The sequence below is a fragment of the Epinephelus lanceolatus genome, chromosome 19, assembly GCF_041903045.1.
Source record: "Epinephelus lanceolatus isolate andai-2023 chromosome 19, ASM4190304v1, whole genome shotgun sequence".
NCBI lineage: Eukaryota > Metazoa > Chordata > Actinopteri > Perciformes > Serranidae > Epinephelus > Epinephelus lanceolatus.
The window spans coordinates 22,868,993-22,883,277 of record NC_135752.1 but is presented as its reverse complement, the minus strand read 5'-3'; the positions used below and the strand labels follow the sequence as shown (position 1 = coordinate 22,883,277).

The 14,285-nt window shown below is 41.0% G+C and overlaps 1 protein-coding gene across 1 annotated transcript in view; it reads right to left on the bottom strand.

Moving 5' to 3' along the window:
- Window positions 1–14,285, bottom strand: part of exd3 (exonuclease 3'-5' domain containing 3) — a 53,010-nt gene that overhangs the window by 24,636 nt on the left and 14,089 nt on the right. The window contains exons 16-19 of the mRNA XM_033647270.2: window positions 14,090–14,256; window positions 13,162–13,380; window positions 12,731–12,784; window positions 12,483–12,614 (exon numbers count right to left, since the gene is read on the bottom strand). Coding sequence (XP_033503161.1) covers window positions 12,483–12,614; window positions 12,731–12,784; window positions 13,162–13,380; window positions 14,090–14,256 — 572 coding nt within the window. The remainder of the gene's footprint in view (window positions 1–12,482; window positions 12,615–12,730; window positions 12,785–13,161; window positions 13,381–14,089; window positions 14,257–14,285) is intronic.

Here is a 14,285-nt window from a genome sequence, read left to right as displayed (position 1 = left end):
CTCTCGAGTGCCTCTCGGCTTCCCCACCTCCCCCATGAGCCAATAACGCAGTCAGACAGACACACACACACACACACACGGACACACAGTGTGGTTTCTCCTCTGGAGGGGAACATAAACAGGGCTGTCTGTCTGCGAGTGGAGAGCTAGTTCTCATGACATCACCACCCAGCAGGAATGCTCTGCTCTGCCCCGTCAAAACCCCTCCACCGGCCAGCGACTCGCACACACACGAATGCACGCACGCACACACACACACACACATACACACGCATACACAAAAACACATGTTGAATGATTTATGCACGTCCACATTTTCACAGGGAAATGCACCACATACACAGCATGCACCCAAACGGCATTTGGAGCTATTTTGTCTCTTCTGGACTTTTCATACTTTGCAACTGTTTTTCATATCTCGCTGCAGACAGACATCGTCTTCCTCTGCATCTCTTCCCCTTATCTTTATCACACTGTTTTGCTCACTCTTCCCCGTAATTTCTCATCCTCTCTGTATCTGTATCACTTGTGCTGTCCACACTGTCAGACCACACACAGACCACAGAAACAGAGAGCAAGCACGAGAGAGAAACGAGAAACTTTCAAGTATAACCACCTAAATCCATACAGAATAAAGCTGTAACACCTATGAGAAACTCGTGTGTGTGTGTGTGTGTGTGTGTGTGTGTGTGTGTGAGGGTGTGGGGGACATGGGAAATTACGCACTACTTCATTGTATTGGTGTTTGGAGGAAAAGCCCTATTGAAGCTCTCCCTCCTTCCTTCTCACCTCTCTTCCTCCCCCTCTAACTCTCTCCTCCCTTTTCCATCCCTCCATCACTTCCTGCCTCATCATTCTCTTCCTCGTCACCCCCCTTCCTCAGTCTCCTCTTTCTATTTTCTCCTTCTTATTTCCCCTTCTTGGTTCTCCCCCTCTCTGTCCATCTCAACCTGTCACTGTAATGTTTTCTCACAATTTCTCTCCCGTCTCTTTTTCCTCCTCTCGGTTTCTCTCAGGCTTTTGGGGAAAGCAGGGGCAGGAAGCAGCTTGGCTCTCAGACAATGGAACACATCAAAAAGCAGCACCAGCCTCACCAACTTCACACACACACACACACACACACACACACACTCATACTCACACACACACACACACTCACACTCACACACACACGCACACACTCACACACACAAACAGAGCAAGACAAACAGGACATTCCAGCTGCCGGCTGCACCGGATTCCTCGCCTTGGCTAATCTGAAACGGAGGAGAGTGAGACTGGGAGTGGAGCGGAGCAGGGAGGCAGGGTGAGAACAGCGGGGTGAGGGACAGCAGGGGAGATGGAGACCGAGAGAGAGAGGGCCAAGCTGAGGGTGAGAAGGAGAAACCGACACCGGGAGGGAGAGAGAGAGATGTTGGGGTGCGAAAGAGGGGAAACTGGAAGGGGGGATTAGAGAAGGTGAAATATGACTGAAAACGGATTTGCGAAAAGCCAAGTTTAGTTTTTAAACAACTGCTGCAGAATCCATGTTTCCATACACGTGTCCTCATGTTGTCTAAGAAGCCGTATGTTTATTGTGGTATGCATACGAATTATGATTAGGGCTGCATGACTTGAGGAATGTATGCAATATGCGATGACTTTAATATCGCCGTAACAATGTTACTTACAATAAAGAAACAGATATTAAAGTGTACTCAGTTGTCTTTCTGCTGTTTTCAGTATATTAGTGTTGTCAAATAATTGTCACATATGAATTCTGAATATTTGAGACTAATTTCCTGCAGTATTGATGTACCAGTATCAGCTGCGCTTTCTCACTTTCTCTTTTTTCTGTTTACTATAGTCCTTCTGCTGCTCTCTGCTACTAACCAAGAAAAGAAAACTGCCGATGTCATGTTATTTCTGTTAAATTTATCTTTTAATGAAAGTGTTAAATGCAATTTATGCCAATTTTCCCTGTGGTATCAAAAATGATATTGAATGTCGATATTTTTCAAGATATTGTATTAAAATTAAAAATGACAGTATTGTGAAAAAACTACACCGCTCAAACAGAACAAATTGTTTGAAAGGAAATTATTTCCAACATTATTTTACTGAACTCAACACAAAAAGCACCAGTAAAAGAAAAAATGAAAGACATTTTAAAGTGTAGTTTTCTACTGATAATGTCTTCCAGTTTGTAGTTTAAAAATCCCAATATCACATATTTTTTGGACAATTAAGATAAACAATATGTTGTGCAGCCCAGCCAAGACAGCAGATGGAAAGTGACCTATGGAAAGTTAATCTATTCTTTTTGTTTGACATTAATGTTGTGCTGTACATAATCCCTGTTAAGGCCGCACAATTAATCAAATATTATCAATATCACAACATGGCCAAGTGCAAAAGCCAAATTGCAGAAGCTGCAATTTTCTGATTAAGGAAAAATGTATACCAACATACCATTATAAATGAAGCATTGTGGTGCAACAAAGATGCCTCGACCTACAAATCATACTCCAGACGTAAGGGAACATGACTGTTTGGTACAGAGCCCAGCAAAAATCATGTCATCATAATTTTTTGTGTTTTCTTTTCAGTGAAAACAAAATGCAAAAATGACCACTAAAATAGTGATTCATATTGCAATAGAAATCTATCAAAATAACTGCAACATAATTATTTTGCATATTGTGCAGCCCTACTCCCTGATGCATTTGATTTTTAAAAGAAAGTCTGAATTTGTTTCATTAGTGAATTAAATATGTATGTGTTTAATTCAAATAATCAAGCAAGGAATTATTTTCACTTCCCTTTTATCTGCTCTGTGACAGTGTGTTTGAATGCTGTATGTGTGGCAATGAATGGTATATATATATTGTAAAAGAAGAGAAAGAAACCAAACAGAGAAGAAACAAAGTGTGGAGGTGGTATGAGGTCGAGAGAGTAAGAGACAGGTAGACGGAAAGAAAATGGGAGTGGAAGCAGAGGCAGAAATACTATTGCTACATCTACAGTGCTGCAGGTACATTCACACCATTTACAGTGTATTCAAATGGTGACATTTATTTATTTATTTTGTATGCCTTCCCTTTGTTCACCTTTTCTTTCAGGCAGCTGACAAACAAACTAGTCATGTAGTTGTTTGAACTTATAGACCATTTTGACAAACATGGGTGGATACGCGCTTCAACACGTTCTTCAGACTCTTTGTGATCACTTATTTTCTGTTTCAGTGTACAGATTGCACAACACAGGTGCTCACACTGGCTTATATTACCACCTCTGGTTTACAACTAATCAACTAAAGTTAAAACTTAAGTAGAGCTCAAGGAAATATGTCAATGACTACATCTGTACTGTGTGATCGGCTCTAAGTTCATACAAAATAAACCATGGCAGGGAAAGCCGGAAGCAGCAGAAAGCTGGCGTGTCAGCAAATTATTACCTCTTGAATGATTCCTAGATCTGTAATTAACTTTCCTAAAAAACAAGCTACGTAACATGCACTCGTCTGCCCTCGAAGACAAACCTCTGTGGTGTCTGAGTAACTATAAATTCACACGCAAGTATGCATGCAGAGACACACACACACACACACACACACACACACACACACACACACACACACGCAGATACATATCATGCACCCGCACACACAGGTGTCATTGCATTGCTATGTTATCCTGGGGCCAACTAGACTGTGGGAAAAACGAGCAGGCATGATTTCTTTAAAACCAGATGCTTGGTGAGTGATGGCTCATCTTCTTCCTTATCTATCTGTGTGTGTGTGTGTGTGTGTGTGTGTGTGTGTATCTGCTATTGTGTCTGCTCCGACAACCATGAGAATCAACTTCAAAATGAGTCAGGGACACAGGTTACAAACTGCCTGTGTTTGTGTGGAATTTTTACATCTCTTCCGAAAAAGAGCTGACCCGTTTCTCACACTTTCAACATCTAACCAAGACAAATTATATGCTGCATCTACTGCAGGTTAAATGTGCATATCTAAGGGATTGTTAACCATTAAAAAACACAGTGATCTCCAGCATTACGCATTTTCATTAAACACTTTTTCTTGAATTCTTCAGATTATCAATGTGTCAAAACTGTGCAGGGCATCTTTTAATTCCAGTCCAGACTGAGTCCAGACTGATCATCATTCATCGACTTTCAGCAGAATCATATCGTGATTTTATAATGACACACCTTTACAAATTTCCCAACAACCTTTGACTAAGAATGAACTTAATGGTCACCAAAAGTTTTTCATTTTCACATACAAGAGTTTGGTCTCATGTAAGGTACAGCGACAAAACACAGCTGAGTGGTTTAAAAAATCAATATGGTCAACTATATAATTATAATATGTGACTGTGCATTTATTTGCTATATCATGATATAACTCTGTCTCTGCTGGGATTGTGATTTCAACAAGGGATGTGCATGCTTGGTCGACAAGACGATTTAATGGTGCTACCCTCACTAGTCGGCACCAGAAAAACTGGTCTCCTAAACTTATCATTAAAGTTCTTATTATTTTATGCAATTGCGTTGACACAAAGGTTTATTTTTTCATGAAAACTATTGTTTTCCATAAATGTGTTAACTTTTGTTTTGTTAGTTATGTTTTGAGGGATAATGTGCAATGTTCATAATGCATGGTGCAAAGTGCCACATATTTCAGCAGCATTCAAAATACAATTTAGCTATTAAAATATATGTGAAAAACAATTTCAAATTGATGACATATGCTTATGATATATGCTATATTTTTCAGACAATGTTTAATGTTATAGATTTAACTGCGCTCAATTTTGACTGTTTTCTGAGTGTGTTCTTACTTACAGACTCATCGACTAGTCTGTATTTAAACTTCCATTTAAACATTACAGAGATTACTCATACATCCCTAATGTCAACCACATCACCCAGGCCTTATGATTCACTTTTTTCCTATTGTTAATCCAACACCAATGAATCTGTACTGTACATACTATAATAAATGTGACTTATAATTATCCTTGCCAAGGACTCCTTCATTAGTGTGAGCCGTTGTTTCCCCTTTTATCGACTTGTTAATAATTCCATTGTGCTCCAGTGAAGCACATGGGAATATTTTCATACAGAATTTCTGATGAACGATGACTCGATGAGTCAACATCTCATTCCAGTAAAGAAGTCATCTCTACAGAAAATGTTACACCCCTGAGCAGCAAAGTGAAAGCTTAATATTTGTGGTCACGTCTGACTTGCTCACTCATTCATAAAATCACACGTTGGTGTGACACAACAATCACAATGGCCTTTCCAGATTTGGCTCCCCTACTGACTGACAGACAGAAAGACAGACGCAGAAGCGACAGCACGTCGCCCTCGAGACGAAAAACAGACAAAGGAGACGGACATACAGGGTGCCCATCACTCATAACTGCACCCACTGACTTTCTACATGTGTACGTCGGAGAGATTGTGAGGGTGACCTGTGTTGCGTGTGGGAAACACTTTCTCCCAATGTGTGTGTATTCGCTTTTAGCACTTTCTCAAACCGTGTGTGTGCAACAGGAGACGCAAAGCCCTCGCCACACACAGTGGGAAATATTTGGGATGGTTTCCCTCGGAATGTCTTGGCGTGCCTATGGAATGCCCCCCTCCCCACTGCCTCTTCCTCCTCCCCTTTCTCGCTGTCGCTCCCCTCTCGTCTCCGGAGAGGGGAGGGAGAGTGGGAAAACGGCGGGACACACAAATTTGAACCCTGTTTTGCCACTGTGAAAAATGGTGCATGCACAAAGGTGGCGCACGAATGCAGACGAAGCAACAGAGCTAAAATGCACAGAGATACAGTGTGTGAAAATGTGTTGGGTTTGTGTGTGAGCACAGTGTGACACTGTGCATATCTGTGGTTGCCTACAGATGCTGTCTGCATTTAAAAATAACAGTCAAATATGAATCAAGGTGTGAGAATATATGAGTATGTGTTGGTTTTTTTTACTGCATTTTCACGCATACATACATCCTGATACTGGCTAACCCCACTTCACTCACATGCACAGATATACACACACATGCACACGCAGCCAGTGAAGGGTAACTTTAAACGTGTCTCAACCTCTCACATTCCTCCTGTTTCTCAGCCCGCGGCTCTCTTTGTAGATCAAAGGACAGACAACAAGTCTTTCTATCGCCTCGCCCTCCTCCACCCCTCCTCTTCCTTCAATGCCACCTTTCTCAGACACTCTCTCTTCCTCTTGCTCTTCCTCACTCAACAAACACTCGGCTTGCTTGCACACACACACTGATTATTTCTGACTTTCTCACACAATCTCTCTGTAATTCCGTCCCTGCGACTCTGTGTTATTTTCGTCTTTCTCCCTAATTGACTGCTCCTTTTTGTTTGCTTTCAGTGTCGCTCCATTTCTCTGTCTGTCTCTTTACCTCCCTGCCATCACCTCTGTTCTCACTTCTCTCCCTCCCTCCCCTTTTTCCTCTCCCTAACCCCACATCTCTCCCACCCCTCCCTCTCACGGTGTGGCGGTTCCTGTTGCTCTTGTTTTCACTTCCCCAGTAGTCTGGTGCGTGGGAACCAGCGTTTCTGCTGCAATAGTGTCTGCGCTTGCCTCTGAGCGTGTGTGCATCTGTGACAGAGCCTGCATGCTCTGTAAAGGTGCTGAGGTAACTGTGTGTGTGTCTATGATGGTGTCTGAGTGTGTTTATCAGTTTGAGGTTTTTGAGAGTGTATGCTTATCACTGTAAACGTGTGTGTGTGTGTGTGTGTGGCTTCATGTCTATCTCTCAGAATATCTCTGCTATCTCAACATGTCTATAAAAGGCCAGTATGGGACATCTGATGGAACTGCACAGCCCAACGGAAGTGTGTGTGCGCATGGAAAGTATAGACGCAGCAGGCATTAGTGGTAGGGATAGGATATAGCTGAATAAGGAAACTGTAATGGACCAATAGCCAACTCCACCCTCTTACCCAACCCCTTGCTAGAATCCACACAGATGAAGGACTACAAACTAAGAAATACAGTGACACGTGTCAAATGGATCTTCCTTAATATATTTTTGGTATATTTTGAGGCTAAAATATGTTTTCTTTTTTACGAAACAATACCGTAACTAAATGTTAACTATTTAAGAATAAAGATATTGTTCCTTGAATTAAAAACACAGGTTCACATCCTGTAGTTTCTTTTGTTTATGCCAGAGGGGAGTGACAAAAATACATTCTTCTGAGCTGTTAGTCATGTGAAACATTTTATTTTCTTAACAATAGTTTAAATGTGTTACAGCCTTTAGGAGGAACCAAACAGAGTCTTTTGTATCATCTGTCTATCAGCTGAAAAAATTATAAACATGGCTACAAACCAGAAACAGGTGCATTTGGATGTGTGACCGCCACACAGAATACGGATGAAAATAAAATCTTACTCAATAATTTATCTATCTAAATTATTTTTTGATATGTTTTTCCAGCCACACCAAGAGATGGTATTTAATCTTTAAATTTTCCTTCCTATGTCTTTTTATAACAATGAATGTTTCTCTAGGGTTATCCAATTCATCCTGTGTAACAGCCCTCCGCCATGTTTATTATCATTTCTTTTTATATGCACATGCAGTATATGGCATAGTCTCAGGCTAGAGGGACAAGACTACACTGGCACAAAATCAGATTTTTATAACATGACTGTTGTGGCCAAAAAAAGTTCACAATAACTATACTATCGCAATATCTACGGTAATTTGAAAAATAACTGAATACAACAATTAAGAATAATACTGCTATGAGTCACATTTATATTTAACGTTGTTTATTGTGTGTTTTGTCACTTTTTTGGCAAATTAAATACACTCAAAATTCAACTGTAAGGAGGTGGAGAGAGAGTCTGTAATTGTAACTGCACAAAAGTGTACAAAAAGAGCAAGTGAAAAAGCAACCAGTTGGAGACAAAGCGAGAACATAAAGAATCAGAAATTATTTAAAATGTGCTGAATTATTTACATGATCATATATGTATTAATAACATGACATCTATATATTAATTTTTAAATATTACGCTTATCGTCAGACCAGTGCTATATTCCACAGCACTTATAGCCTAAGCTAGTTAACAATGCCATCTCTAGATGGGCCATTAAATACATGACAGAATCCACTTTTACTACAGGCAGATGTTAAAATTCAAATTCAAATTATTCTTCCTCTTTTACATTGAGTGCACAAGTACATGTGTCTTCTAAAAGAACAATAGGAATGCATGATATGCACACCTGAGGGTAAGAAAGGTGAAGATGTAGTGAGCAAAGATAGATGATTTAATGTTCCATAGCTCTGACCTAATCAAATCTACCTGACATTACTGTTGTTAAGACAACATGTTAGAGTCTTCCTCCAGCTGCTGAGCCGTCAAGTACTCACTGGACTAACATCAGAAGTCCATATGTCCGTGGTAAAACTTATGGTGCTCACGCTGATATCGACCAGACATGTGTGGTGACAATATTATACAGAGCAGACAGGGGTACGTCTGCAAAGTAGCGGAGGTTTGTAAGAGTATACCAGGGTTCCAAATACGCCATTAGCTGTGGTAATTCTTGAACTTCTACGACAGAAAAAGGCTGGTCATCAAGTTCCATAAATTCTGTGACTTTGTTATTACTACTTTAACCTTTTGGCTGTCTTTAGAAAACTTTCTAAAGACAAAAAGTTGTTAAATACCTGTTGAACAGGGAATGCTGCACTTTCTCTGGTGCCTACGCTGGCTGCTGCTGCTTCGTATAGAGAGTGCTAGGAATGAGTCCTAAAACCTGGAAATGAGTTAGTGTTAGATGCCTGAAATAAGGTCTGTGGTTAATAGTAACTTAAGAGACTTTTAAGTTTTGTTCTAAGACATAAAATACATCAGTAAATACCCCACTCATGAACTTTGAAGCTTCTAATGTGTCTTACAAAAGGCGGCTGCTAACAAGAGGCAAAATGAGACTACAGGATGTCATCATGCCAAGCCACGTTTAACACGGCTTTACAGTCTTGTTATGGTGGTGACGTTGAGTAAAGTGACCACAGTGTAGTTCCTTTATAGCCTAACGTTAGCTTTTTATTTCTAATTATTACATTTAGGCTTCAAAAATCATAAAAGCAGTGTGCATTTGTTTAGATTATCTTGCTGAACAGATCGTGGCCTGACAGGGATGATTTTTTTTAGCAATAATCCAAAATCCAATAGAAAATCCTGTAAGCTTTTTGACAAGGGAACCAGAGCGATGCTAACTTCTGCGTCGGCCTACAGAAAAACGTCATCCCTGGAGCACTCTATTTCTTCAATACATATTCGTTGCCATGACGACTTTTTAGCTGACTGAAGTTTTGATGTGTTGAAGACCTTTCCCCTCTTCTCGTTATCTTTGCAGGACTCGATAACCAAAAAATCTACACACCGGCAACAACAGCACACTGCGCTGCTTCTTCTTCTCTGTGTTTATTGGCAAATCGCAAACAACTTTGAAGTTAACGGCTTCATTATCGGTACAATACATAATGATTCACATTAACCATATATTGCACGTCTCTAATGAACAACTCTTAGTTTTCTGGAGTTGGATTCTTTTAAAGCCAGACTGATGAAAATTCAGTCGCAGAGAAATCCATCAAACACCATCAATAAAGGTTGAATCATTGACTGATTCATATAAACCGCAGTGTTTTCACCACTTCATTGTTTATAAGTACACACAAGTATGCAGACAAGGACACACATACAGATGAGGCCCTTCTCCATCTCCCATTCCCTCTTGGGGATTCCACAGAGGACACACATTCCTATGCCTCTAAAAATCTCTGTTGGGCCTATTGATACACAGAGACAAACATAAACCCTTTCCCTGCACAATCATCACACACACACGCACAGAGAGACACACAAATCTGTGGTTAATCCCCTCTTCTGTGTTTTTTTTTTTTTTTTTTTTACTTCTCTTTCTTCATGACATTCATCAATGGTGTATGCGCATGAGAGAGAAACACAGAGAGACAAAAGGAGAGAAACTAACCCATCCATTGCTAATCAGAGAGCTTTACAATCAGATAACAAAGGGGTTAACTTCGCCTGGGTGGGCCATGGAGCAAGCCCCTCTTCCTAACACACGCACGCACACACACACACACACACACACACACACACACACACACACACACACCTAAATTTTAATATGCACTTTATATCGTATGATACAAACTGGGTCGTTAAGGTAAGGTGCTTGTATACACTCATTTTTTATTATTGGTGGTCGGTTCTTCATTTCTTCAAAAATTAAATGCCAGCAAATTATCAAGGATTAATTAAAAGGGCAAAGGTAGGTGCTTTTCAGGTAACTGTCATTTCCATTTATTCTTTTTAAAACAGATTTTAAATTAGCGAGAGATAGCCACAACCTGGTTGAGGTTGTAGGACAAAAGTTTTCCCAGGTTTGCCGTCTGAACGATGGGAGTGATGCGAGGCAGAGCGGTTACTGGTGGTGTGTAACACTAAAGTCACATTTGGCCTTCCTTTAAGTGACGTCAGGAGTGACCAGTAAATAGACAAGTCAGGCTGACGACCATTTGGCCTGTGTGTGTTTGTGTCATCATCAGGAGGTAGCATCAAGGTGGTCCAGGTTTTTTAAACATTTTTGAGTTGAGTCAAACGCACCCAGTGGTGTATCTTGACACATTTGGGGCCTCCTACTAGGACCAGACCAGAACACCCAAGTTTAGAAACTGTCCTACAAAGACGCCTCTCACAATCGCAACTGCCAGCACAGGCAACACAAACACAGCCGTCGCAGCTCACACAGGTTTCCATAAACAGCCACCCATGGAGATATCTGCAGGTCAGGTACCGTAAATCCGACAATGACTGGCTAACAAACAAACGTTTTTTTCAAGCCCCACAAACAAGATCAAGTAGTATAATCTGTACATAAGTCAGCAATGTTTCTGAAATTGAGGAAAGAAAATAGTGGTACTGAAAGACTTTTAATTTTTCCTCTAGGTTCAACTCCCTTCCTTCATGGATCCCTAGTGGTTGTGATAGAGAATGACTTCTTGTTTAACTCTTCCCACTGAATAAGATCCCCAACATTTTTCATTTTCTTATCCATCCCCTCTTTTTCCACCCAGGTTGTGGTGGCAGCAGCCTAAACAACATAACCCAGACGTCTTTCTAATCAGCCACATCCTCCAGTTCCTCCTGGGGTCCCCGAGCAGTCTAAGGCCATATGGGATATACACTCCTTTCAAGGCTATTCATTTTAAAACAGCTTTATATCTCCAAATGATCTCCATCCATCTTAACACCCCCGAAAACTGAATGCACATGCTGGGTGTAAACAGGAAGCAGATTGCCTACTCTGCAGTTGGATGCTTAGTTACAGAAATTCTATGGAGGAAGAGCAGTAATGGCGAAAAGTAAGACTTAGTAAAAGTAAGACATGAGTTTTTAAGGTGGTCAAGGCAGGGTAAAACAGATTAGGAGTCACTGCATATTAACAGTGGTACTGGGGGCATTATCCATCGCAGGAGGAAGCCTTGGCAATGGGAACACAGTGCCCACACAAGAAAGGTGGAAATCACAAAAGATATGTACATCTTGCTATAATGTTTTGTTTGGGAAATGAACATATGTGTCTCTATCATCTTTTTCAAAAGTCTTTGTTACCAGCCATCCAGACTAAAATGCAATCCCAGAGTGTTGAAGCCAAAACAGAGTCAGCAGCGTTTTCAACAGCCTCTGTTTTTCGGATTTGAATACGCCAGAGTCTATTGGACGTGGTGAAAGTTAAGCATTTTCAACTTCACGCTCCTTTTCCATCCTGTCAGTAAAGGTTAGCCTGATTTGGCTGCTTGTATCTGCAATCCCTTTATTTTGGTCACTATCACCACAACAATCCAGTACAATACACACATTACTTACATTTTCTCACGAAAGTAAAATGAAGGTTTTTTTTCAAAGCCCCTCCATTTCCCCTTATCACATATATTTATTTCTTCCCCTTTCTCTAAGTATTACACAAAACACCACAGCCACCACAATCTTTTTTCCTCAGAATTCAGGAACCAGTTCAGCTGTGTTATAAAACCAGAGAAATATTGCACTGCTATTTATATTGCTTCACACGCGATTAAGGAACTCAAGTCTTTTCCTTTTCTCATGAACGCTGTTCTGTATAAAGGCATCAGCTAAATGCCCAGACAGAAATGCATGTACTGTACTGTATGTGAAACGATAGATGGTTGTTATTGTTATTTTATGAATGTATTGTTTTGTCTTAGACCTCTGTTGGTGACTACATGACTCTCCATGCTCACTGTTCTCTCATCTGTGTGTAAAGATAAGCACTGGCATTATTTTAATTTGTACAACCACCATTTGTACAGAACTCAGCTGATGCTGAAGTTCATACACAGTTGATTTAAAAAATACATTCAGAACCAGTGTCAATTTCCTTACCTGGCAGCGGCTGAATATATCGCTGGGGGTGAGCTGGATGTTGAAGTGTCGGAGGACCCGAACAGCCTGGTCTCTGGCCTTTTCTGAACAGTCCAGGGACAGACAGCAACCCTCGCCTACCTGGGACCGCAACTATGTGGGGAGACAGAGGCAACATGAGTATACAAGCAAACATGGAGCAAACACGAACATGCAAATGTAACCACACTTGCGGATTTGTTCATGAGTTCACATTAGTTCGTACTTACACTTTGGAACGGTTGTCCACATGTGAGTATGACACGGCCTTCAGCTTGTGCTAACTGACACACAACAAACACACACCAGAACGAAACAATAAACTCTTGAATGCAGTGATGTTATTATTGGTTATCTATAATATGCAAAACAGCGATACTCAATTTATGGTCTGTGAAAATTGATTAACACTGGGATTTTTTTTGTACTTTTAATGTAAATAAGGTGCCAGGGTGTATCAAAAAATCTAAACAGATTTTGTTTACAAAAAAAAGAGTGCCGGGGAGGATCTCCCAGACCCCCATACAGAGGTCAGGGACAAGCCTGAATGTCCTTGAATCCTACAAACACCCCTGCGTAAAGCAAACGTCAAAATGCTGAAAACAGGCAATTTTTTATTATATACATTGACCAATATTGTGTGTGTCTTCAGCTAACTGACCTTTGCTGCTCTTCTGTGATCATCAGTGTTCTCCAACATGATCACATCGACTCCTAAACAGCGTAGGTACCTCCCGAGTCCCTGCAGCATGTTATCACACACCACCCGCAACTGCTGGGGGGGCATCGGGGGGCTGTCTTCTGAGGGCTTCTCGCCACACAGGAGGCCTTTCTCTGTGTCGGAGCGAGGGGGACTGACCCTTTGAGCCCCCTGACATTCCTAAATGGACAGAGACAATAATGTGATACTTAACTGATCCCCACAGGGGGATTTTCTTTTCACTTGCACCGCAGTGCAGTGAGGTCAAAGCACGGGGGTGAGCTTTACAACTGCACCCCTGGAGCTGGTAGGAACTGCTGAAGTGTCTTGGTCAAACACATATTGTTTCCTCCCTGCAGGACGGATGCTCAAACCCAGGTTTTTTAGTTTCTCTGTATTTATCGTGTCACATGGAAGCTCAAAGCTCTTAAATTCTCAAAAATTTGGCAAATAAAAGGACAAATCTCATATACACTGTCCTCTTTGAGTTGCAGTTATGTGGCTTTAATTAAAAATACCTTCTCGTACAAAATTACCTGCTTGTTTTTCCTCTGGTTCCTAGTTTATTCATGATAAAGTCCCAGAAAATGTATTAAAATCTGAGAGGACAACCATATTACACTTATTCAGAGTCAAACGCAAAGATGCCACGGTCAGGGTCAAGAGCGGGTCAAGTAGTTAATGGATTCCGGCTTCCACAGTCTCATTAATTAAATTTTCCTCCTCTTGATTCCAACCAATCTGTGTCTAAAAGTCTAAACGTCCATGATGGATTTATTTGTCTTCACATCCTAGACCTCAAGGCATTTGGTATTAAGTGAAACCTTCCAAAAATCACTAAACAAATCAACAAGAGCAACGGCTGGAAAAATAGTAATTGACTCCTGACCTCGTTGCCATGGGCCTGTTTCATCTGCTTGGCTTGTTTCTCCTTCTCGTCTCCACTTTTCTCTGATTGGTTTGACGAGAAGCTGCGCAAGTCAGCTGGCAGCCCGAAGTATACTGGGTTGCTGGAGAGGACAGAGAACACATCCAGCAAACAGTGGGCATCTGCCACTAGACGGAGGTTAAGAAACATGAGAGAG